We start from the raw sequence: 24,841 nt of genomic DNA, 5'->3' as shown, positions 1-24,841 counted from the left end.
TGCTGTAGAATCTACACTAAGCAGAAAAGAGCATGGACAAAGGGTTTACTCAGGCTGGTGCATGAAATGAGAAAAGACTCACTTGGCAGATGCCTTCCAGAGATGATTTCTTGTGTCTTGACTCTCATCATGGCTGCTATTAAGATCTGCGGACCTTTGCTAAATCATGTGGGCAGAGGTGAGGATGATGGGAGAATGTAACTTGGACATATGGATTTATCTGTCATGAATCATGTGGATAGGAGTGAGGATGATGAAAGAATAGAATTTAAGCATTTGGGTTTATCCTTTCATCAGATTAATTTTCCCAATGCTTTTGCTTTTCTCTTTCTTCTGGGTTTGCAGTCTCTTCCTGTTCTCTGTGTTCTGCTGGCTGACTGCCTGAGGCTTTGCTACTGTGGCCTCTCTGGAGATGCTGTATTCTGCTGAATGCTGCCTTCTACTCAGAAGGCAGAAACCTGCCAGTAGGTTTTGTTTTTGCTGCAGCGCCCATTGAGAGCATCCAGTTTCTGCTAATATAGATAGGAGAGAAAATTCCTGTAAGACAGTATGGATTCTGTTTCTTAGCGCTTTAAGTTGAATCTCCTATCTTCCCTGATTATCCTATGGGGTCCCTACGTGTTATCCCTAATTGCTCTTAATCTTAGCAGCTCTTTTAGTGTGTTTTGAGGACTGACAAATTCTTCTCATCTGATGAGAAAGGATTGAGGTTATCACCTGCAGAACTATTTAGTTGATGTCTGCAAGGCAGAGAGTTCCAAATGAGCATTGGCTCCAGACACATTCCTAGGTTGGACAGTTACTTAAAAGTAAACCACTACATTGATGTGAGGTTTTGCTGTTTCTGCTGGAAATAATGCCCCAAAGGTGAGGATCATGCCCACTGTTGGACACAAGCCCACATGAGCAAGGAAATGTCCAAGCAAATGGCAAGGCCTGTTGCCCTTGGCAAGGGTTTATCACACATCCTCAGCTGGCAGCGCTGACTTTAGGTTCCAGGACACTGGCACTAGAAGCTGGAAGTAACTGGATGACCTCTGAGATTTGAGTTGGATCTTTCCACAGCATCTAGACAGGATGCCCATAGTAATACATGGCTTGGTGCCAGGATTAGGGTTTGCATCTCACTGCCAGTCCTGGGGTTCTTTGGCTGTTGGGGTGACTGTGTGCTGCACAGCCTTCTGGTGTTTCCTTGCTGGACCTCCTGTCTGCTGCTCAGTGAGCCTGTGTCAGCTTGGCTGAAGAGACAAATGGGCAGACAGGGTAAAGAGGGCAATGCAGCATGTGTGTGTGCCAGGCTGGAGTAGTGTGGGGAGTTGCTTCTTGACTGTCTTTGTGTCCCAGAAAACACTGTGAGATTAGAATGAGTCCCTGAACTCATTTGTACTTGGAAATCATCTGCTTGCAGCATTTAGCAGCTCATACAGTGTGGGCTCCTGCCAAGTGTGGCCACCTTTAACAGGAGGAGGTAATGCTGAGACCCTCCCTTTTGTTATCAGTGATGAGCAGCAGGAGCTTGTGGGAGCTCCTCCCTGGCTGTGAACGAGAGCAGGCACTGCCAGAAGAGATTAGAGCAGGACACTGACTGTGGCCAGAGACACAGCAGGCTTAGAAACCTGTGACTGCAGCCCTTGAAATACATCCTGAGCCTCTGGTTTGACTTCCCCTTTGCTTTGTAGCTTTGGCCATGGCTACAGTGCAATAGGTTCATGTGGTTCCAGGCTAATGGCACTACTGCTGTGAGAGAAGGAGGACACCTGAGAAAAGGAACAGAAGAAGCCTCTCCTCAGAGCCAGAAGAGGGTGTCATGAGAATCGATTGATTCTGAAACCAGGACAGAGAAAAAGGGAAAATTTAGATTGTCAGCAGACAAGGGGAGATTTTTCCTGAAGGAAAAGAAAAGGAAGGAGAGTAAAAGCAAAGTCTGCTGTGCTGTGCTAAGTTTTCGACTTCAGAAGATCTTGGAACACTTAACAAAGTCCTGATCTTAGGGTTCTCTCTTGCAGAATTGCTGGCAGCAGCCTCCTGACATTGGATGTCTGCAAATCTGTAGAGCATGATGCCTGTGTATAGGATTTAGCAGCCACCTAAGAGTACAAGAGGTATACAACAGCAAGTGAGGCAGCTTATTTTCTCCCCTGGAATATCTCCTTCTTGAAAAGTTGCTAGGAAGGCAAAGGAGAAGGGAAAGAAACTCTGCAAACTCCAAATAAAGGAAAATCAGCAGAGGCAGTTTTTGAATCTGGAAACAGTTGCTCTATGTCCTGGGGCACACAGCGAGTGGCTCTGTGTGTGTGAGGCATGGTTGTGCAGCGCTTTGTGCTTGTTGGTGGGTGCTGATAACTGTGCAATGTGTGTGTCTGAGGCTGGGTGAGTTGAGATGGTGCTGACTGGGATATGTGTGTGTATCCTCTCCATGTGCACATCTACTTGTGTTCATGGTCTCTCTGCTCTTCTTGCTGTCAGTGCTCCCTTTTGCTGAAATTCGGGAAATGGCAATGACCCAGCCTGTGCTTCCATTTTCTGGGGAGCAAATTGCCCTGAGCAGCAGGTAGGCAGTCTCATTGTGTAGCCTGACATCAGAAGGACAATATGACTGTGGATCTGCTTTTATCATTTGAGCCAAGATATTCCATCTTCTCTGGTGGAATGTGTGGTCAGATTGCTGGTGTCTGATGCCCTGTATCTCTCTGTGCATCTCTGGAAGGTACATGCTGAGCATGGGGAGCAAAAGGGCAGCACCTCTGAAACACTCCAGCCTTGGCATATTTTCCAAGGCCTGGGCCCCAGCATCCAGGGGGTCAGGAGGGAACCCATATCCCTCTCCTCTGTGGCAGGAGCTACCTGTGAGTTTCCAGGCTCCTGGGCATATGTATGGGGCTGCTTTTCCTCTGCTGTTCCTGAGGTGGTACCTGCAGCTCTGACCCCCTCCCTGTGCTTGGCAGTAGTCATTTGCTTTCCGGAGGTGGCTTGGTTTTAAATATCCCGTCTGACACAATAATGGAGAGAAAATGAACAAATTCCATTAGCAGTTGGCGATCCCTGCAGGGTCTGCATTGGAGAGAGGACAGAGCCTGTATTTTTAGATAGAATGCAATGTAACTTACTGGCTCTCTCAAAGCTGGGGAGTAGATAACCAAGGAGGGAGAGAGGGGACACCAGGCTCAGGTTTCAGCCGAAGTGCCGGACTATGGCAGCACGAAAGGGCAGGTCCGGTCCAGACGTGGCTGTGAGTATTCAACACGCTTCTCCTTCATGCCCACCGAGACCTCTGCTTTGCTTTTCTGCTTGCTTTCTGCTTGTAGTCTCTGCTGCTGGGTGTGCTAGGGCTTTGAGAGCTTCTTTGCTGCAGGGCCATGTAGAGTTTTACTATTTAATCTTCAGAGCTCCATGTGTGTCCCATGGATGACAGATCCTGGTTGAGCTGTGCTTTGAATTTCCAAGGGTTTGCTGCCTTGTCATCAATCCTGACCTGAGAAGCAGAGGCTTCTAGCAGTGTCTGGAGTTGGAAAAGCTCTTTGCATTCAGCCTGTTGCTTGAAGCTGTCAGCATTTCCTCACTGGACCCCAGACAGCATGCAGAGCTCAGAGCGTGAATGTGCACTTCTAAGCACAGCGCTGGTGTTGCCTTCTGCCTCTTGCAGTTGATCCTTCTGCGTGGGCAGGGCACTGAGGTGCTGTGTCTCCTCTGCATTCGCAGCCTTCCAAACCACAGCTCTGCTGTGAACCTGGGGGCTCTTTCCTGAGAGATGGGGCTCTCCTCTGAGCTGGAAGCAAGCAGAGCCAGCTGGCGCAGGAGGTGATGAGATCAGCACGTGTTTCCCCTGCACGCGGAGGCTGCGCACCGTGCTGGGGCACAGTGGTGCTGCCCTCCACCACCTGTCCTTCTGATCCATGGGCTGCCTGGAGGAACCATGGCACCTTGCCACCATGGTGGTAGCCTGGCCTGAGCTCTGTGCCTGGCCCAGCAGGGCCAGGTCACCCAGTCTGTGGGCCTCACCTCTGCAGTGGGGAACAGGGTCCTAATGGGCCCAGGGCATGCCTGCCTTTCTCTGTGGTAGGACTGGCAGGCCGAAAGGATGAGCTGGGAGAGGCAGATGGAGGAGACCAGAAGGCATCTGAGTTGTGCTGCTCCAAAGTCCCAGTTCAAACGTCTGAGACTGCAAAGAGAAGGGAAAGAGAGGAGCCCTGAACCTGTGTGGTGCATCATCCTCCCTAATATGCCTCCAGTGCTTTTGTCTCTGGCTGTGTTGCTTCCAGCTCCTGTCCAGGAGCTTCCTAATCCTGGATGTTCCTCTGCAATCAGGCTGTGGGCAATACAGGATGGCTTGGGGTGGCAGAACAGAAGCTTTCCTAGAACAGGAGGTCCCTTGGTCAGTCCTGATGTGAGTGGTACATGAAGGGCTCTGACTTTCCCTTGGAGCTGAAGACAGAGAAGTATGTCATGCCATGGATGTTTGTGGCTCTTGGCTGCAGACAGCCCTTTGGGCTGGCCCAAGCAGGCATATACCACCTCCAGTTACCAGTTCAAGTTCCCAGACTCACAGATCAACATCACTGCATTTCCACCCTGTTCTCCAGCTTCTAGTGAGCCATGCCATTGTCTCCATTTGCTGCCTCACTCTGCTAAGTAGTGTTGCTAAAAGTTTTGCTGTGCTTTGCCTGGGCTGGCTGTGGTGTAGCAGGGATGCACTGCCAAAAGAGAGACTTGCTACTTTGACAGCTGTGAGGTGCTCAGCTGGGGCCATTGTCCCTGGTGCTAGTACCCAAGCTCATCGCTATTGCTACTCAGTGGCTTCTGGAGAAGTGTAGGGGTGAGCTCACTACAGCTCCATCAGTGTAGTTCCTCAGCCCAGGCACGGAGGGGTTTTCTGGGCCAAGGGAGCTGTCATGGTGGCAGGAGCTCCCTCCCTACTGTCCCCATAGTGTGATGGGACGAGCTGCAGACTTTCTGCCCCATTATCTGGATGCTTTTCATTTTAAGTGCAGGTCCCAGACCTTCTTTTTCCTGTCTGATTTGGGTGGGGCACCTCAGCCTGTCCCAGCAGTTGTGACTTTCCTGGCCTCTGCCTTTTCTGCCTGGCCTGTGTATTTATGTTCTCTGCAGCTGAGTGAAGAGTTGACCCATTGCTGCTGGTGGGGGAGAACAAAGGCGCTCAGAGTTTCATGCTTTTTCTTTTTGTCCCCAAGGCTGATGCTGCAACCAGTTTCTTGAGAGCTGCAAGATCTGGGAATCTGGACAAAGCCTTGGATCATCTCAGGAATGGGGTAGATATTAACACCTGTAACCAGGTAGGTGAAACAGAGCTTCTGGTACTATCTCTAGTTCATTGAAAATGTGGCTGACCAGAGAGCAGACTTGGATCAGTTATCTTTGGGGCCAGGAGGGCAGCAATAGATATAAAGATCTGGGGAGCCTGGATATACTGGCTGGAGCATAGCAAAGGACATTAAAAGGTAAGCAGAGAGGGCTCCTTTTGCGTGAAAAGCAAATGGGACAATTGGAAGAAGCTCAGCTTCTTCTCAGAGGGCAGAGCAGCAAGCTGTGAAGAGTAGTAGAGTGACTGGAACATCACAAAAATGGCTCATAGGGGTTATTCCCCTTGCCTGCAGTGCTGCAGTCGGAGGCTTTTGGATTCCTAGAAGTTGCAGTTTATCACAAGCAGTGAATGTTTGCAAAATACCACTTGTGGTGGTTTGGGAGGTGTTGGGCAGGAGGAGCCCTCCTCCTCCTGCACAGAAACAGGTTTGTACAGGAGCAAAGAGCTGCAGGAGCTGAGGAATTGTTTGCACATCATCATCAGAACATTTTGTATCTGTGTAGCTGCCAAATGCACCTGGCTGAGCCTGAATTGGGGCAGATGCTGTAGGGACAGATTTAGGGGGCTTAGGCTGAGCAAGGGGAACAGACAGGCTCTGTGCTGTCACTTCTTTCTGGAGCAATGGTGTTGCTGGGGAGGCTGACTCAGCAGGTAGCACAAAGGCACACTCATCTGTTTCAGTGTCAAGTCCCCAAATCAAGTGAAGTTCAGAGCTGATTCGTGCGCTGCCACAGCCAGTGCAGCTACTGGGGACAGCTTCCCACAGGGCAGGCAGAATGCACCATGGATGTTCAGTCATCTCCCATAGCAAGCTTAAGTGGAGAAGGAGAATTTCTACATCCACTGGTCCTGTAACTAAGCCCAGAGGGGTGTGGGGTTCTGGAGAGGGATCTGTAAAGAATTACAACAAGGTGACTCATCCACCAGCTAAAGATGATGGCTTTGAACTTCTTCACAAAAGAGATGGTCTGTCATCAGCTATCTCCACTGATTAGTTTCAAGTCCTGTTTCCAAACAGATTTCTGGTGCTGGGGAAGGCATTTAACATTTTGATGGAAAGACAATGGCTACAGCAGTATGAGGTTCTTCTCTCAGTGATGTCTTTGCACTGGTTCCTGCCATCTCCCTGAGGTTAGATGGCACTTTGGGGTTTCCTTCTGAGGAATATCAGACCTGTGGGAAAGGTCCAACCTCACATGTCCTGTAAGGAATAAAGAGGGATATATGTGGTCAGACCTATCCCACAAGTCCTGTATTCTTACTCAAGTTCAGAGACCTTGACATGCCATCTGATCTTCATCCCGCCGATTTCACCTCCTTCATTGCTGCATCAGTGTCTTCATCATGCACCTTTTGTGTTTCAAATTCTGACATGGTCCCATCTCATCCACAAGGAGCTGAAGGACTGAGGATGAGTGTACATTGCTGCCAGGACTTCCACCAACAGGGAACGGCATCGTGATGGCACATGGGTGCTCAGGAGATGGTCTTTGTTGAGGTGGCCAGTCCTGATGGGCAGTCCAGAGCAGGTCCCTGCTTTGGGATAGGCTAAGTGTGAAGTCTCTGTGTTATTCTGTAGGGCTGCATTTGTCACATTGATAGCTACTGACTGGGATTTCTGGGAATTATTTGCAACATTTAGTGAGGAGAATACAGCACCTTTCAAATGATGTGGTGTTGCAGCGTGCTGTGCGGGATGTGCTGGGCGGCTGCGGCAGGGGCGCGACCGTCCGCCTGCGAGCTCTGCAATTCCCAGTTATCCGCAGGTCCGGCGCAGGGACAGACAGCGATGACACGGGTCTTGGGGTGGGACAAGATGGTTTTATTCCTGGGCTCCCCGACAAGACTGGGGCAGGGTGAACAGAAGTTTTTATACAGCAGCTCAGGAGGAGGGGTGTAGGAAAGTGAACCAGTGAGGATATGGAAAGGGAGGAATATAAGGTGGGGCAAATAGTTTATGAGCCTATCAGGGAATATGGGGCAGGGGAATAATACAAAGTAATGAATGGGGTGACAAGGGCATCAAGACAGACACAGAACTCTCTGGAGAAAGGGGTCGAGATAGGGAGAATTGATAGCTTGGAAGGGAGGAGTTAGGGAAAGGCTTGGGAAAATTGGCAACTGGGAAAGGGAGTGGATTAGGGGGGAGAACAGGGGGCAAACATGAAATCAAAGCAAAACACACCACAACATCTCCCTGTTTCTTTTTACAAAGGAAAGGAGAGTTCTGGGGTTCAAAACAAATTACTGAATCTATTATATAACATATCATATACATAATCTATCATATAACAAATTTTAGCATATGATAAATTATTACAGCAACAGAAAAGAATTCAAAAATTATTAGGAAAAAATTAACTACTCATGACCATAAAGCATGGGGTAAGGATCTTCTTCACATAAGAAACTTAATATAAAATGTACAAAGTTATTATATACGGAATCAGGGTCAGGAGTAGGAATTGCAGCAGAATTATCTTGAAGTAAGACTGGGCTTGAAGCATGAATCACCGAAGAATCTGGAGGATCTGGCTTTCTGGGGTTTCAAAGCGATTTTGGAGGTCACTCCTCCTGTAGGATGTGATCAGCAAATGGAGATGTGGTCTTGCTCATTTTATTTTATGTAACAGTGGTTATTAACTGGACAGAGTGACTCCTCTCTCTATAATATATAACTTAACAAGCAAATTATTTTTAAAGTATCAAGAATATACAGAACAATTTTTTAGTCAATAAATTTAGTTGGAAACATGGGAAAATGGTTAAAAAAAATCAACAAAGATCATGAAGTTTAAATAAGGTCTAAACGTAAATTAATGAGCTCTTTTTCCAAAGCATACTGTGAAAACTTTAAAATAATATGGAAATTAAAAAGAACACTTGGGAGGGTATAATTAAGGAGATGGATGGGGAACTTGGGCAGTCACTCTTGAATAATTTTATTCTTATATTCATTCAATTGTTTATTTTTATTTGGATGATAGTAGTTTTTTTTACTTTGGACAGTTATTTCCTATGTGACCTTTCTTTTTACAGGTGAAACAAATTTTTGACTTGGATGGGCAAACACTTGCCTCATGTCTCTTTTTTCTATACTTTTAAATTGTTCTTTTTGGTTCCTTTTTTCATTTATCTCAACTGTGGAAGCTTGTAGGTTAATTATCTGGAACAGTTTCTGCAAAGGCTTCAAAGGGTCAAGGGCTTTGGGGAGATTCTTCCAAAAATTAAATGCCAATTGAATTAGTAATTGATTCAGTTCATAAGAAGAAATATGATTACTTTGGTGACTGCCACAAGTGTTATGGGGTATTGGTAAGGGGACGGACCTGGGCGCCGCCATCCTAGGGAGAGACAAAATGGAGGATTCCAGGTGCGGGTTTCCAGCTCCACCTTCCTCCGAAGGAGGTCCCTCCATAAAAGAGGGTGATCTCCCAAGAAGGAGGGTCCCCTGACGGGAGGCCCCATAGGCGATCCTCCCCCCAGAGGAGGAGCCGGAATAAGGAATGGGGATGGTCCAACCCCACCTTCCAACAAAGGGCACTGGCCCCCACAGGCAATTCCTGCAGGGGCCTCTGCGGAAGGGGTGGGGCTGGTGGGAAGCTTGGGGCCGGAGAAGAAAGGTCAAGGCAGGAAAGTGGGTTCCAAGTGGTGTGGCCAGCGCCACATTGGAAAGGAGTGCCGGGTGCACTGCAGTTCCCTCGAGAGCTCTGAACAGTGTCCGGCGGGGCGCTTGGGGTGCTGTGGACAACACCATCCCCAAGGGAGGACAGGGTAGGGCTTTGGGAAGTCCGAGGGACAGAGGGTACAGGGAGCTTCACAGAAGCCACAGGGGAACTTACAGGGGAGGAGCCTGACGCAGTTACATTTCGACAAGGTGCATGGATGTCAGGGGTTTCTTGTATAATATTAGATTCTCCCCTATTCTTATAAACGTGCCATCATTTGATGAAAAATTTCTGCCCTATTCTTGTCTTTCCTACCCTCTCAGCCCTCATGAGATGCCTCAGCCTTAGGGGGACAGCCCAGCTTTGGGTAAGAGAGAGAATAGAAAAGCACCTTCCTGATAAGTGGAGGGTACCCTCAGGGGATGCCCCAACCTTTTGGGGAAGAGTGAGGATCCAAGGGAGTGATAGTGAAGATCCCCTCAGATCAGGAGGGTGCCCTGTGGTCTCTGCAAGCTTGGCCACCAGCTTGTGGAGACTAAACCCACCCGCTGGGAAAATACCCTGCTTTGGCTCACTTATCCCCAGAGCACAGGTGGAGGCATTTCTGGCCATTCGCCTTGGGGATCCAAGGGAGTGACAGTGGTGATCCCCTCGGATCAGCTTATCAGGAGGCACCCGCCAGCCCCGGAGTGGTTCTCCATAGGCAGTTCAGGAGCCAACTTCTTTGGTGGAATCACGATAAAATGGGGACTTTTATCTTCCTTGGCTGGTCACTTCCAGGGACCTGGGTGTTCCCTGCAGGGATTCTGATGTTATCTGGCCTCCTGTTGAGGACCCTTAGCTCAGCCTAAGGTGAGCCATTCAACAAGCCTCTCTCCTCCTCCTGGGATAAGTCCACCCCCTCAGGGCACCTGGTAGCCTGGGGTAGAGAGCACTGGCGAGGATGAGAGAGTCCTGGAGTCTCAGATCTTCCGCTCGGCTCCTCTTGGAGTCCAAGACAGAGCTCGCTGATGTTCTTCATCGTAGATGTTCTTTCGCCTTCTTCTGCAGTGAGGCGGGCGCCCCCACAGATTGTCCCATTTATTTTAAAAGATGAAGGAGGGAACCATCTCTGCTACCATTGGTTGCAGCACGCTGTGCGGGGCGGCTGCAGCAGGAGCGCGACCGTCCCCCTGTGAGCTCTGCAATCCCAGTTATCGGCAGGGACAGACAGTGATGATACAGGTCTTGAGGCGGAACAATACGGATTTATTCCTGGGCTCCCAAAGCTGGGGGATAGGTGAACAGAAGTTTTTATACAGCAGCTCAGGAGGAGGGGTATAGGAAAGTGAATTAATGAGGATATGGATAAAGGTGGGGCAAATAGCTTATAAGCCTATCAGGGAAAACGGGGAGAGGGGGAAATAACACAAAGTAACAAATGGGGTGACAAGGGCAACAAGACAGACACAGAACTCTCTGGAGAAAGGGGTAGGGATAGGGAGGATTGACAACTTGGAAGGGAGGAGGTTAGGGTAAGGCTTCAAAAAATTGGCAACTGGGAAAGGGAGGGGATTAGGGAGGAGAACAGGGGGCAAACATGAATTCAAAGCAAAACACACCGCACCAGTGTGGCAGTTTCAGGTGGGATGAGCTGTCAAGCCAAAGAAAACGCGCAAAACAGCCTGTATTGTTCCCAGAGCAGAAATACCAATGACCCATCAATGGAAACAATCTTCTGTGTTTGTTGCACAGCTATTTGTTACAGGTTAATGATTTGTCACATGTTTATAGCATTCAAATGGTTATTTATGAATCCTTTGTGCAAAAGGGCTTATGGTCTGAGGGGAGCAGCTGAGCATCTGTGATCTTGCTCTCCATTTGTTGGTTACATGAGTGTAGCTGAGAAAAAGCTTACACGTCTGTGTAAGGGTGTCAGTGATTATCTGTATGGGGTTGTGTAAGTGTGTCTCCGTCAAAGAAACAGGGCTTGGCCAGAGAAGATGGACTCAAGAGTATCCAGACATGGCTAGGGAGCACTTCCTTTCAGTGGCACTGTTCTGTGGGTATTACAGCACTCCCACTTCATTTCCCCTTGGAAGCAGACCTTTTGTGCTTGAGGCTTGTTAGAACTCTTGAGTTGGTGAGGAAACCTGTAGGTTTTTAGATTTTTGCTCTTTATGCTGTAATCAGAGTTGAGCAAAATAATCTGTGAGTCTTCAGTTATGATCCTGGGCAACTAGTGTTTTGAGTGAGAAAGAGTGCAGTCTGACAACACTCTTGAAGCAGTTCTGAGTTTAACTGGAGTGTTGAGGGCTGGAACTGGGCCTCCCTGGAAATTTTCTGCTCCCCTACCAATATTTAGGTGGGGATGAAGCATTTCTGTGAAGTGACCTTCCAGTCAGGAGTTGAAACACCTGATTGGAAGGTGGAGTCCGTGGGCAGAAGCAGGTGTCCCCTCTGCCATGCAACAACACTTTGTAGGGGTGAGTAAACCTAGCATATCCACCTGGGAGAAGTGAGGGACAAGGAGGAAAAGTGGCATCTGAAAATGCCTGCAGGTATTTAACTTCTTTTCCAGCAAATATCCCAGCCCTTTTGTTCACATCTGGGAAGTGGATGTCAAAAATAACAGAGCAGAAGCTGTCTTAGTAGCCTTGAGGATGCTGTCTGACCTGGCACCATTCCTTCTGACAACCTGGGGATGCTGAAGGGGAATTGGCCAGTGCTCTGCTCTTCAGGTTCCACGTGTAGGAAGAAGGAAAGCTAAACTGGGGCACACACAGAGATGTTCCTGAGAAGTCACTTTAGCTCTTTTGGAACTTCCTGGAACTGATAGAACTTAACAGTGACATAGCCAACACCTTCTCTGCACTCTGCTGCAGCTGAACTCTGGGGGAACAAAGCCCACCATGGGCTGCAGGACAAGGTACTGCTGGGCTGTCTGAAAGCCAGGGAGAAGCCAGCTTCTGGCCTGGAGGCTCACAAACTACTGTGAATTAAATTTGGCTGCTGCTTGATAAAATCATTGTCCAAAGCAGGGCTTCTCACTGCACATCTGTCTGTGTAAGTGTTAAAGTTTAAGGTTTGCATGTGCACTTACACAGCATTTTTGGTGGATCCTTGCTCTGGATTGTGCACAAAGCTCAGCTCTGTGCTTTAGGTGTGAAAAGCCTGACTGTGAGGAGGGACACCCTGTGGAAAATAATTTGAGCAAAGACAGGAGTTGACACAAGGGATGTGCCATGAGCAGAGAGGACTGAAGCAGTTCCTGTGCCTCAAGCACATAAACACTGAGCTGTGGTACCACTCATCCATAGGAAATTGCCTATGTGGGCTGCATGTTTTGCTCATGGAGAAACCTCCAGCATTAGTCAGCAACTCAGCATTCAGTTGTGTGAAATTTTCCTGGCAGCATCGAGCTGTTTGTGGCACCATGGCTGGTGTGCTGGATGTCAGTGCAGAGCTCAAGGACAGGGCAATCCCTCCTGCCTCCACCAGCCTGGACTTTATCCAGCATGGGCCAAGTGCCCATGGTCATGTCTGCACAGGAGTTCAAAGTAGGGTGCTCCCCAGAGAGCTCCATCCCCAGGTGATGACTAATTCCCCTTTCCCACCTTTGCTTCCTCCAGAATGGGCTGAACGCCTTGCACCTGGCCTCCAAGGAGGGCCATGTGAAAATGGTGGTGGAGCTGCTGCACAAGGAGATCGTTTTGGAGACAACAACCAAGGTAAGGACAAGGAAGTCTGGCCACACTGGTCACAGCTCTGCACGCTGCCTTTGCTGCCAGACAAATCAGCAGTAGCTGAGCAGTGATCATGCTGTTTGCTGTCAGCCCCCAGAGAGACTGTGCCAATGGCAGAGCTGCTGGGCTGGGCCCTAGGACCAGGCTCTGGTTTTAGCACAGGCTTGGCATCTCTTGGTGGGTGGGATGTGCCTCTCTCCTGTAGGGGCCATTGTGGACTTCAGAGGGGAGTAACATAAACTACAGCATGTGCTAGTCCTGTCTTTCTAGCATCTCCTTGCAGCATGGGCTGCTGCCCCAGGGCAGCCCCTACATGTTCCAGCACTGAGATGGCCTCGATACCATTGTCACAAGCCTAGAAAGCTCTGGTGCTCTGTAAATAGCATATTGTTCTCTCATGCATCACCACAGCAGGTGTGGTTTTCCCTTGATGACAAGCAAGACAACAGCACAAGCACACAGGGCTGACAAATGAGCAGCCTCCAACACAAGCTGAAGGGCTGTGAGAACACCTCCCTGGTGCTCTCGCAGGGTTCTGGACACAGAGCATATTCTGGCATTCTGCCACACCACCCAAAGACACAAGTTGGAAGAGCCTGTGTGTGCATTTTCCAGCCTGCTCATCATCCTTTATATCTGCTGGGATGCCTTGGCTACCAGGGTGCATGCTGTAGTTTTGCCTGAAGACTGCCAGCTCAGCTCCCCCATCCTCCCCCCTCTCTTCATCTCTCAGTGCTGAAGATGCACAGCACCTGACAGTGCATACAGCTTCTGCTGCCAGTAACTTCATGGGAGAGATGAAATCACTCTCTTCCCTGGCCAGGAAATGGGAAGGGTTGGCTTACAGCAGGGATGGAACATGGAGTGAGAGCTGCGGGGCCTTCTAAAGGTTTTCCTGGCCAACAGCTCTGGTTGCATGCCTGTTAGCATATCAGGCCCATGTTTCCCTGGCATCCTGGGTTGCTTCAGCCACTGAGGACTGTTCTGTGGTGTCTTTCAGAAGGGAAACACAGCCCTGCACATTGCTGCCTTGGCTGGACAGCAGGACGTGGTCCGGGAGCTGGTGAACTATGGGGCCAACGTCAATGCACAGTCCCAGGTAGGGTGACCTGGTCTGAAACAGGAAGGCACCAAATCCTGTGTGATGGTGGTGTCCTCATGGTGGGAACTATGCCCAGCACGGTATTTCAGCGGCCCTTTGCAATTTCCCTCTAGTCTTGTTCAGGAGCAAGGACTGCTCTGCCAGACTCCTGAAAAGAGACAAGTGTGCAAATGGTGTGGAGGGAGCCTTAAGGCACATGGGGACACCATTGTGATCTTTGTTGAGGGAGTCCCTCTCAACACATACAAGCATGCTGAACTTATCCTGGGAGGATTCATGGCTGATGCCTCCCTGGCAAAGCTTTGAGATCTCCAGCAATCCCTGCAGTTAAACATACTGTGCTTCCTTCGTTCTCTCTTCCTTGGGCCTGGTAGGGCTGAAAGCTCTTCAGATTTTGCCTGATGGGAGAATTGCCCCTGAAGCTAGGGACAATATTGGCAGTGAGCAGAAGGCAGTGTCTATTGTAAGTTGACTCTTAAAAAGCACTGTTTTTTTTTCTGGATATGTGGAGCCTTGGGCTCCATCTCTCTGTGATTGTTCCACTGTTGCCAGGGTTGGTTTTTTTTTCTTTTTCACACCCACAATGGATGCTTCTGCCCCTGTTCACGGACCTGGGAGTATGGATGTTGATGGGAGTATAGGTCTTCAAAGAACTCAAGATACACAAGGTAGAGTTGTGTTGATGTTCATGGCCTTGTGTTTGCAGAAAGGCTTCACACCTCTCTACATGGCAGCACAGGAGAACCACCTGGAAGTTGTGAAGTTCTTGCTGGAAAATGGAGCCAACCAGAATGTAGCCACAGAGGTAAGATCCTTGGGGAGGAGCCTATGGCCCTGCTTGTGTAAGCTACTGAGGGATGTGCCAGGTCCTACCATGGCTCCTTGATTCTCTCCCTCTCCTTGGCAGGATGGCTTCACTCCACTAGCTGTGGCTCTCCAGCAAGGACATGAGAATGTGGTTGCTCACCTTATCAACTATGGGACAAAGGGTAAGGTCCGTCTGCCTGCCCTGCACATTGCAGCCCGCAATGACGACACTCGCACAGCTGCTGTGCTGCTGCAGAATGACCCCAATGCTGATGTCCTCTCCAAGGTGTGTGGTTTTCCTATGCTGTCTCTGGGAGCTTCCCCACATCCCCAGGGAAAACAGCAGCTTGGTATGCTGTATTTATCTGTAGTCTCATCAGGGAGCATGTGTCTGGCTGGCTGATCCCTACTTCTTTCCCTAGACTGGATTCACCCCTTTGCACATTGCAGCCCACTATGAAAATCTCAGTGTGGCCCAATTACTGCTGAACCGTGGAGCCAGTGTCAACTTCACACCCCAGGTGAGTGCAGAGTGGGGAGTTACTGGGGCCTGTGCTGCTCCAGCACCAGAGGAGGTGCCTCCTATCCATGTAGGGTGCAGCAGCAGCTGCCAGGGTATGCTGGTGAGGTGGAACTATGCAGAAAGGAGCACAGATGCATGGGGAATTGTTGTATTGCTCTAGGGAATGGTTTTTCCCTCCCCAGAGACCCCTATAGCTGTGATCATGTTAGTTTGACCCTTCCTTCCTTTCCTGACACAACTGGCTGGGAGCCAAGTAGCCCCTCCAGTACTGAACCTAGATAAGGCTCTTTCCCTTCCTGGTTTACTCTCTTTCCCTCTTCCTGCTATGGAATAAACATCTTGGACCTCATCAGGGGTTGGAGTCTCTTTTGGAATCTTTGCCATGCTCCTGGAACACTTCCCCCCAAGGTCTCCCAGATCTGGGCTAGCCTGGTAGCCAGGGGTAGGTGTTACAGGGAGTTGCAATTAATAATGACATGGGCCTTTTCTGTTGTGTCTCCCTGCTGTTAGAAGCAGCCATGCATCCCTGAAAGCTTTTGGGGACCTTGTCTCCAGGCTGAGAGAAAGCTGGTGCTGTTGCTGCAGGGCAGAGCTCATAGAACCTGCAGTTAGGATGCCTGTTCCAGACCCAAACGTGAAGCCCAATCCATGAGCTGGTGCTTTCCTACAAGCTCTGTGTAGCTTCTGTCTGCAGCCTGTAGCAGCAATGCCCTGTTAGACAAGCTTCTCCCCAGTGTTGTTCCTGGGCAGAGATGTAGCTCTCCCTGCCCTCTCTCCTTTGTTTGTCTCTTGCCTTTTTGAAAGAGAAGGGGCTGCTCCTTCTGACAGGCTGTCATTCCTCCTGGCAGAATGGGATCACTCCCCTGCACATAGCTTCCCGCCGGGGCAACATCATCATGGTGCGACTGCTGCTGGACCGTGGGGCCCAGATAGAGACAAGGACCAAGGTGAGAGCACTTCTGAACACAGCCCATCTTGACACAGGCCACCTCCCTCCCTGACCTCCTTGTGCCCAGTGCCTACCCTGCAAAACATCTTGCTGGGAATGTGAGAGAAGGTCTCTGGTGCACTAAGGGGATGGACCAGGTTTTTTGCTGATGCATGTAGAGGTGAGAGAAGGCTGCATGGCTACAAAGCTGTGCCCTGGGAGCTGAGGCCAGGCTCAGTTTTGCCTTATTTTGCAGACAAGTCCAGAGTACCATTAGTCCTCTACCTGCCCTTCATGCCATACTGAGCCCTTGAACCCTCCTTTCTTCCCAGGATGAGCTGACCCCTCTCCACTGTGCAGCACGCAATGGACATGTGAGAATTGCAGAGATCCTCCTGGACCATGGGGCTCCCATTCAAGCCAAAACCAAGGTACCCAGGCAACTTGGTGGGGCTGTGATTGATGCCAGGTCCCCGGGCAGCACAGTGGGGTACCAAGCTATGCAGGTGCTGGATGGCACCCATGACTGGTTTGGGGCTTTTTTTGGCCTGACCTGGGGTAAGAAGCTTCCTGCCCTGCTTGGCCCTAGCTGGAGTCTTTTGCCTGAGGGCTCCATCTTTCAAAGGGACCCTGAGAAGGGGATGGCCTGGGTACAGTCTGCCCCGTGGAAGCAGCTCTTCAGGCCCTTCCCTCCACTCGACATTGCTCCTCTGTAAGTCTCAGGGGGGGATTTTGATGCTTCTCTCTGGTAGCACCCTGGGGAACAAGCTGTCTCATCTGCCTTAGAGTAGTGTCTGGGGATGCAAGGCAGGGCTGGGTGGGATGCCTGGACCCCCTCCTGGCCCAGCCCTGAGACTCTGCTCCACGGTTGCAGAACGGCTTGTCGCCGATCCACATGGCAGCCCAGGGTGACCACCTGGACTGCGTACGCCTGCTGCTGCAGTACAGTGCAGAGATCGACGACATCACCCTGGACCACCTAACGCCACTGCATGTGGCTGCACACTGTGGACACCACCGTGTGGCCAAGCTGCTGGTGGAGAAGGGGGCCAAGCCCAACTCCCGAGCCCTGGTGAGGAAGGGTGGGTGGGCTGGACCAGGGGAGAGGGAGTATTCCTGCAAATGACTGTCCATCTGTCTGTCTGCAGAATGGCTTCACACCCCTCCATATTGCCTGCAAGAAAAACCACATCCGTGTGATGGAGCTGCTGCTGAAGACAGGTGCCTCCATTGATGCTGTCACAGAGGTAGGTGGGCTGAGCCCACCCTCAGCTCTCTTGCTTCTATATCTGCACTGTGGTCAACATGGCAGGATGTGATGTCCCTGTTGCTTCTGCCATACCCCTGGGACCTTTGTTGGTGCTCTTTGCAGCTTAGAACCTATTTAGTCTGGCAGTGTCTTTCTGAAGGGCAAAGAGATGCAGGGGAGACATCAGCTCCCTGTGTTTCCTCTGCATTCACCTGCCAGGCTCCTGGAGCAGACTGGGGACTCAGATTTTGCCTGTGCTGAGACCTGCCCTGGGGAGAAGGAGGAGGGGACAGTAAGAGATATTGCCAAGGCCATAAGTCCTATCTGGGTTTCTGGCCCCTTTCTCTTCACAGTCTGGCCTGACCCCTCTGCATGTGGCTGCCTTCATGGGACACCTACCCATCGTCAAGACTCTGCTGCAGCGTGGAGCCTCTCCTAATGTGTCCAACGTGGTGAGTTCCACCCTGGCTGGGGCTTTGGGAGCTCAGCTTATTTGGGCTCAGCAGGATATCCAGGTCCTGCACCTTCTGCTCGCCTGAGCAGTCCCTGGTGCCCTCTGCTTTGTGCTGGCACGAGGAACCAGTAGGGGCTGCAGACACTGCTCTCCTGTGTTCAGAGCAGAGGAATGACTGCAGGAAGGCATTTTCCCTCCTTTGCCTTACCACTTTATCCTGTTTTTGGTGCAGAAAGTAGAGACTCCTCTACACATGGCAGCCAGAGCTGGGCACACAGATGTGGCAAAGTACCTGCTGCAGAACAAAGCCAAAGCCAATGCTAAGGCCAAGGTACGTACAGAGGACCTGTGTGGTAAGCAGCTCTGGGACCAGCTGGTGCTGGGTTTCTTTGCTGTCATGTGCCCAGAGCACTGCCTACCAGGGACTGTGCAAGAGTGGGAGCAGGGCTGGGATCCCTTTGGCATCGCAAGAAGGGACTGGTCCAGGTCTACCCAGACAGCTTCTTTGCCAATCTCACAGGACGACCAGACTCCTCTGCACTGTGCTGCACGCATCGGCCACACTGGCATGGTCAAACTCCTTTTGGAGAACAATGCCAACCCAAACCTGGCCACCACAGCAGGGCACACGCCCCTGCACATCACTGCCAGAGAGGGGCACATGGACACAGCCCTGGCCCTGCTGGAGAAGGGAGCCTCACAGACCTGCATGACCAAGGTAGGCTGCTGAGTCCACTGCTGCAGAAGGCATCGCCCAGCTGGGGCAAGGCTGGGCAGGCTGGTGGCACAGTGTCCCTGTCGCAGGAGGGGCAGCCTCCTCCTGTGTTGCAGCAGGCTCCAGCACTCTCTTCATCTCTGCCACCCTGTGGTGGGCTGCCTTTCTCCTCAGAAAGGATTTACCCCTCTCCACGTTGCAGCCAAGTATGGAAAGGTGGATGTGGCAGAGTTGCTGTTGGCACATGACGCTCACCCCAATGCAGCAGGGAAGGTGAGAGTTGATTCTGTGGGAGGAATGGTCTAGTATGGGAAGAGGCTCTGTCTCACCTGTCTGTACTCTCCCCCACTACAGAATGGTCTGACTCCACTGCATGTGGCTGTGCACCACAACAACCTGGAGATTGTCAAGCTGCTGCTCCCCAAGGGGAGCTCCCCACACAACTCAGCCTGGGTAAGTCTGGGCTGGGCTTCTCTGGGAATGTGATGTGTGTCCAATGCCTGCCAGTCTGGGGCCAGCACTGCCCCTCAAGCCTGGGACTCGGGGAATGTACAAGGGACTGATCACCACCAGGCTCTCTCCATGTCTGCTGCTCATGCCTACCTGTCCTCACACCACATGGAGCAGGCAGGGTGCCAGGCAGTGGTCCTGTTCCAGCAGATAGGCTGTGTCAGGGATGGTCCTGCTAGCAGCACGGTGGTTGCTGCGTGGGGAACGTGTTTCCATGGCAAGTCCTGCAGAGCAGCGCTGCAGTCTGGCAGTTTGGGAAACCACAGGCAAATGTTTGCATGCAGCCATGAAGCAGTGAGTCAGAAAACCCACAAGCTTGCCTTGTGAGAGTCACTCGGCTCTGCCTGAGCATGGGGAGCATCTCCCCACAGAGCACACCAGCAGGCGCCTTGCTTCCCATGTTGTTTGCAAAAGCTGCATCCTCAAAACAGCCAAGTGGCTGGTGGTGCCAGCCCTCCCCATCTGGCACTTTCCTCTCCCCTGTGCAGGCTGCCAGCAGACATGCTGGGCAGGCACCGGGAGCAGCGGGTACCGGTGCCAGCCCCCCGCTGGTCTGCGTCACCAACAGCCTGCACGTCAGCCTGGGCAGCGGGTGTCTGCCAGCTGCTCTGCTCCTGCAGTGTGGCAGCAGAGGCAGGACTCCTGCAGTCTCTGCCTGAATACTAATGCTGTGTATTGGGAGTTTAGCTCCACACCTCAGCCAGGCACATTCCAGGAGCTGTGTCTGCTCCAGCTTTTTGCAGCTCCCAGAGGCTGCATACTGCTGCAGAGATTCATGTGTAGAAAACTCCAGCACAGCCTATACCAGTTGAACCTGAAGCAGGTGGTCTTTGAAACCCCCGTGCTGACTTGGCTTGAAGAGTGAGTGGTATTTGGCGTCAGTGTCAGGGCTGGTTGATGTCAGAGAGATGGTGTGGGGGGCATCCCTGTGCTCTGGAGGCAGCTAGGAAGGGCAGGCCTGGCCTATATAGGTAGGGTGGCACCTCCTGCCCCTTCTGGTCTGCTTGGCAGGGCCAAGCACTGCAATGAGCCTCTCTCCCTGCAGAATGGGTACACCCCCCTGCACATCGCTGCCAAGCAGAACCAGATGGAAGTGGCCAGCAGCCTGCTGCAGTATGGGGCTTCTGCAAATGCTGAGTCTTTGCAGGGAGTCACTCCCCTGCACCTGGCTTCCCAGGAGGGGCATGCAGACATGGTGGCACTGCTTTTCTCCAAACAAGCCAATGGCAACCTAGGCAACAAGGTAAGTTGTCCCAGCACATCCTGCCAGGCTGGATGCAAACAAGCCAGAAGAGAACAGCAGTCTGGATGGTGGTCCAGGCCCTTGTGCCTCCCTGCCTTTGATCAGCAGGACACTGTCAGTCAGTCTGCCAGGCTGGAGAGCCAACAGAGTCTCTGCTGCTGGACCTGCAGTGATGGCAGTGCCACTGTGCTGAGACCTCCTCTCATTGCAGAGTGGCCTGACTCCTCTCCATCTTGTGGCCCAAGAGGGGCATGTGCTGGTTGCTGATGTTCTAGTGAAACATGGAGTCACAGTGGATGCAATAACCAGGGTAAAGTAGTGCATTGACAAGGCTTTGGTGAAAAACATGGGGGAACTACCTCTAGGCCTGCTCAGGGAAGGAAAAGCATTTCTTTTATTTTTCTTTGTGCTAGAGACTCCCTTCTAGCAGGCATCCTTACCATTTTGCCTGTGTCCTGGGGACTTTTCCTCCTCTTCCCTCCACCTCTCTGGAGGGGTGATTCTTGCCTGCTCCTATAGCTCACCTCTGTACCCATAGGTACAGCATGGTTTGAAGCCCTGTGCTTTGGTCTTGGGCTTTTGGGAAGCCCCCACATATGTGCCTCATCTTTTGCGCATGGGGGCTTGCCTGTGGGATGAGCATATCCAAGCCAGAAGGGCAGTAAGCAGTGGTTAGGGTAGACTGAGACCTGATCTTGTCTTTCAGATGGGCTATACCCCACTGCATGTGGCCAGCCATTATGGGAACATCAAGCTGGTGAAGTTTTTGCTGCAGCACCAAGCAGACGTCAATGCCAAAACTAAGGTACAGAGGTGTCCTCTGCTCCCAGGACCCTTCTGCCATGGACAACAGCATGCAGGTTGATGGGGAAGTGGAGCTGTCCTCATGCTCCAGGCATGTGTGAGGCCTGGGGGCATTTCTGGGACAGCAGACTTCCAGAACTGATTGCAGCATCCTCTGTCCTCCCCTGCAGCTGGGCTACACCCCCCTGCACCAAGCGGCACAGCAGGGCCACACAGATGTGGTGACACTGCTGCTGAAGCACGGCGCATCTCCCAATGAGATCAGTACAGTGAGTACAATGCTTCCCTGCACCTCTCTGCTCTGTGGCTTCCCTGCACCTCTCTGCTCTGTGGCTTCCCTGCATCTCTCCACTCTGTGGCAAGCTCAGGTAGCTGCCTGAGCTGTTCTGTGGCTGCTGCTGACCCAGTCTTTCTTCTGTGCACAGAATGGCACCACTCCCCTGGCCATCGCAAAGCGGCTTGGCTACATTTCTGTCACAGACGTGCTCAAGATTGTCACAGAGGAAACCGACATCCCGGTGAGCCCCTGGGTACTAGGACCAGGATGCTGTGGAGGAGGGCTGGGACTGGGAGCAGCCTGGGAAAGAGTTGCAGCTGGGTGCCTAGCCCAAGTGTGAGAGTCAGCTGCAGATAGCTGTGCAGCAAAATGCTGGTTTCCTCTGACTCTGCTCTGCTCTGCTCCCACAGTCAGTTGGCGACAAGCACCGCATGAGCTTCCCAGAGACTGTAGATGAGATTCTGGACGTATCAGAGGATGAAGGTGAGGGGTGGGAGTTGGGTCACACCATCCCAAAGATCTGTGACTGATCCAGAGGTCAGTGTGGCAGGCAGCAGTCAAGGGGATGGCATTGGTGTTCCTGGTGGAACAGGGACACCCCCAGGCCAGGGGAGTTGTGTGGGCCCTGTGTGGTCTTGCAGAGAGGACGAGGGAAGACCATCAGACTCCTGAGGTGGCACCTCCTGCCTTGGGTTCTTCCCTGCACTATGCAGGAGGGATATATCTGGACATCTCCGTGATCCCATGCCCCAGGGACTGTGCAGAGAGCCCTTGGGCATGCAGAGCTCCCACTGTGCCTTCCTCAGGCAAGGAGGGTACCAGCTCCCAGCCCAGCTGTAGCTGGTTTGCTCCTGCACCCTCCCACCAATACCTCACTTTTGCCTCTTCTTACTTTGCAGGCACTGTTCATGTCACAGTAATGGGTATGAAATGTGTCCCCTGCCCCAGCTCAATGGCCCATTTCACCCCATGGCCACTAACCATCTGCACGCCATATCCATCTGCTGAGCCTTGCTGCAGGCCTGGTGCTCTCCAGCGCCAACCCTGCCATCCTACCCTGGCAATCCATGTCCGTGCTGCTTGCTGTGGTGTGACTGCATGAATGGGCATCCTTCCACTCAGGAGGAGCCTGACTCCCTTGTCAGACCCAGGCACTGTCCATGGCAGGTGGAGGAACCTGGTACTGTGACAATCTCTGGTGTCCCCCCACAGCTGCCCCATGCCATCCTGACCAGAGCAGGAAATAACCTGAGACCTCAAGGGTCTCTGTGCTGCTGTGGTCCCCTCCCCATCTCTGGGGCACTCTGTCTGCTGCAGGAAGTGCTGGACACCCTCCCACAGGGTACTGGCCAGAGCCAAACTCTGATGAGCTAGTTAGCAGGTATTAATGGGGCCAGTGGTCAACATTAGCAGAGCTCTGTGCCTCTGTGGGGTGTAGTGTTAGGGCAGCCTCCTGCACCCCCAGCTGTGCCTATGTCCCTGTTCCAGGCATCAAAGTGTAAGGCATCCCCTGCAGTCTCTGCACTGTTTGGTGCTGTGAGAAAGAGGTTAGTGAGTAGCCAAGATTTCCCAGTGGCTCCCACAGCTTCTGCCCTGCCAGCAGACCCATTCTGGCAGACAGCAAAGCCCTCCCTGTGTCTGGCTGAGACCCAGGGGGCAAGTGTGTGTGTGTCCAGCAGTGGGAGCAGGGTTGGGCCCTGGCTCCAGCCCTGAGGAGGAGTGGGCCAAGGGCTGGATATCTGTGTTCCTTTGTCCATCCGTCTCTGCTTGCTGAGCCAACTCTTGCTTTCAGAGGAAGAGCTGATTGCACCAAAGCCCAAGACACCTGATGTCAGAGACCAGGAAGGCAAAAGGGAGATACTGGAGTTCATGACCACAACAACAATGGAGCAAATGTAAGAGACACCGTATGGTGGGGAGGGACCAGGTACAGGGCACAGGACCAGCCTTGTGTTGGGCAAGGGGCACATAAGGCTCTGGGCGAGGAACAGATCACTGAGCCCTCACTGGCTGGCCTAGCAGGCAAAACTGGTCAGTGCTGTTCCTGCACCAGACATGAGACTGCTGCTCAGTTTGCCTTTGTCTGGTGGCCCAGGACTCTGTGGGGATGGGCAGGGGCTGAGGGACCCTCACGCTTCTGTGGCTGTCACTACCCTCTCCTGCCAGGGTGGAGTCTCCAGCTGTCCTGCAGGTCCCCTGCGTCCCACCTGAAACTGTGGTGACAAGAGCTGAGGAGACTGAGCAGGTAGGACCTGTGGAGACAGAAGTTGAGCAAGTCAGCCTGCTGCATGCACCCTTGGTGTCCCCACAGGAGGTGAGCATGAGCTACAGCCTGCCATGGCCTCCCGCAGGCATTCCCTGCTGGGGCAGCTCCTCCATCACCACAGAGCTCAAGTGTGTGATGGGTACCTGGCGGTACAGGACTGTCCAGGGAGGATTGTGCAAGGGTGGGAAGGCTCAACACCCCTAGATAGGATCCTTTGCCCACACGGTCTCGTCCCTGCCTTACACAGCCCTCCAAAGAGTTCGACGAGGACTCTCTGATCCCCAGCAGCCCTGCCACTGAGACCTCAGATAACATCAGCCCAGTGGCCAGCCCCGTGCACACAGGGTGAGTACCCAGCCTGTGCAGCACATTCATGCTCTGTTCACGAATTGGCTGCAAGGTGCCCACATGCCCATGCCTCTGTCCACTGCAGGTTCCTGGTGAGCTTCATGGTGGATGCTCGTGGTGGCTCCATGCGGGGCAGCCGGCACCACGGTCTGCGCGTGGTCATCCCGCCCCGCGCCTGTGCTGCACCGACCCGCATTACCTGCCGCTTGGTGAAGCCCCAAAAGCTACCTGCACCCCCACCACTGGCTGAGGAGGAGGGTCTGGGCAGTCGGATCATTGCTCTGGGGCCTGCTGGTGCCCAATTCCTCAGGTGAGCACAGCTGGGAAAAGAGCAGATTGGGCTGCCCACACCAGGGTCATCCCTCAGGACTGAGAACAGATCTGGATTCATCCGGAGGGCTTTACCATACAGGGCAAGACTTCTGCCTATATCTGCTTCTTGAGGTTGCCAGAGGAGAGATCCCACCTCTGGTTGGGTGCAGCATGTCTCTGGCATGGGTCATTCAAGAGTAACAGAACAGTGTCAGAAAAGCCCTGGGCAGCCCTGTCCCAGCAGCTGCAGAGCCCTCTCTTGCAGAGAGAGGGTGGTCAGCAGTCCATCTTCCCCAGGGCCCAGGGCCATCTTGCTGCCTGCATGTCCTTGTGGCAGCTTATGGGTGCCAGTGGCCTTCCTCTGCTATCTGCAGCCCTGTCATTGTGGAGATTCCACACTTTGCCTCATATGGACGTGGAGACCGTGAGCTGGTAGTCCTGCGCAGCGAGAACGGCTCTGTGTGGAAGGAGCACCGCAACCGCTATGAGGAGAGCTACATGGACCAGCTGCTCAGTGGCATGGACGAGGGTGGGTGTGCCAGGAGGGCAGGGCCTCCACACCAGACAGCTCCCTGCAGGCAAGGCTGCGC

The 24,841-nt window shown here is 52.3% G+C and overlaps 1 protein-coding gene across 14 annotated transcripts in view; it reads left to right on the top strand.

The window, feature by feature from the left end:
- ANK1 (ankyrin 1) overlaps positions 1–24,841 on the top strand; it is a 59,602-nt gene that overhangs the window by 21,778 nt on the left and 12,983 nt on the right. For 8 of the 14 annotated variants that reach the window (XM_077789265.1, XM_077789268.1, XM_077789264.1 and 5 more), the window contains 27 exons: positions 5,190–5,291; positions 12,600–12,698; positions 13,714–13,812; positions 14,522–14,620; positions 14,723–14,908; positions 15,045–15,143; positions 15,994–16,092; positions 16,406–16,504; positions 16,948–17,145; positions 17,222–17,320; positions 17,676–17,774; positions 18,009–18,107; positions 18,297–18,494; positions 18,666–18,764; positions 18,846–18,944; positions 20,047–20,244; positions 20,456–20,554; positions 20,951–21,049; positions 21,219–21,317; positions 21,474–21,566; positions 21,736–21,808; positions 22,225–22,248; positions 23,118–23,220; positions 23,492–23,639; positions 23,839–23,936; positions 24,025–24,249; positions 24,626–24,780. In XM_077789265.1, coding sequence (XP_077645391.1) covers positions 5,190–5,291; positions 12,600–12,698; positions 13,714–13,812; positions 14,522–14,620; positions 14,723–14,908; positions 15,045–15,143; positions 15,994–16,092; positions 16,406–16,504; positions 16,948–17,145; positions 17,222–17,320; positions 17,676–17,774; positions 18,009–18,107; positions 18,297–18,494; positions 18,666–18,764; positions 18,846–18,944; positions 20,047–20,244; positions 20,456–20,554; positions 20,951–21,049; positions 21,219–21,317; positions 21,474–21,566; positions 21,736–21,808; positions 22,225–22,248; positions 23,118–23,220; positions 23,492–23,639; positions 23,839–23,936; positions 24,025–24,249; positions 24,626–24,780 — 3,187 coding nt within the window. Of the gene's footprint in view, positions 1–2,911; positions 3,230–5,189; positions 5,292–12,599; positions 12,699–13,713; positions 13,813–14,521; positions 14,621–14,722; positions 14,909–15,044; positions 15,144–15,993; positions 16,093–16,405; positions 16,505–16,947; positions 17,146–17,221; positions 17,321–17,675; positions 17,775–18,008; positions 18,108–18,296; positions 18,495–18,665; positions 18,765–18,845; positions 18,945–20,046; positions 20,245–20,455; positions 20,555–20,950; positions 21,050–21,218; positions 21,318–21,473; positions 21,567–21,735; positions 21,809–22,224; positions 22,249–23,117; positions 23,221–23,491; positions 23,640–23,838; positions 23,937–24,024; positions 24,250–24,625; positions 24,781–24,841 lie in introns of those variants that run through there. The other 6 variants (XM_021535906.3, XM_021535910.3, XM_077789270.1 and 3 more) reach the window with 5 other exon arrangements.

The sequence above is a fragment of the Lonchura striata genome, chromosome 32, assembly GCF_046129695.1.
Source record: "Lonchura striata isolate bLonStr1 chromosome 32, bLonStr1.mat, whole genome shotgun sequence".
Taxonomy (NCBI): Eukaryota; Metazoa; Chordata; class Aves; order Passeriformes; family Estrildidae; genus Lonchura; species Lonchura striata.
Note: the sequence above shows the minus strand (reverse complement) of the source record. Positions and strands in the feature narration are given on the sequence as shown.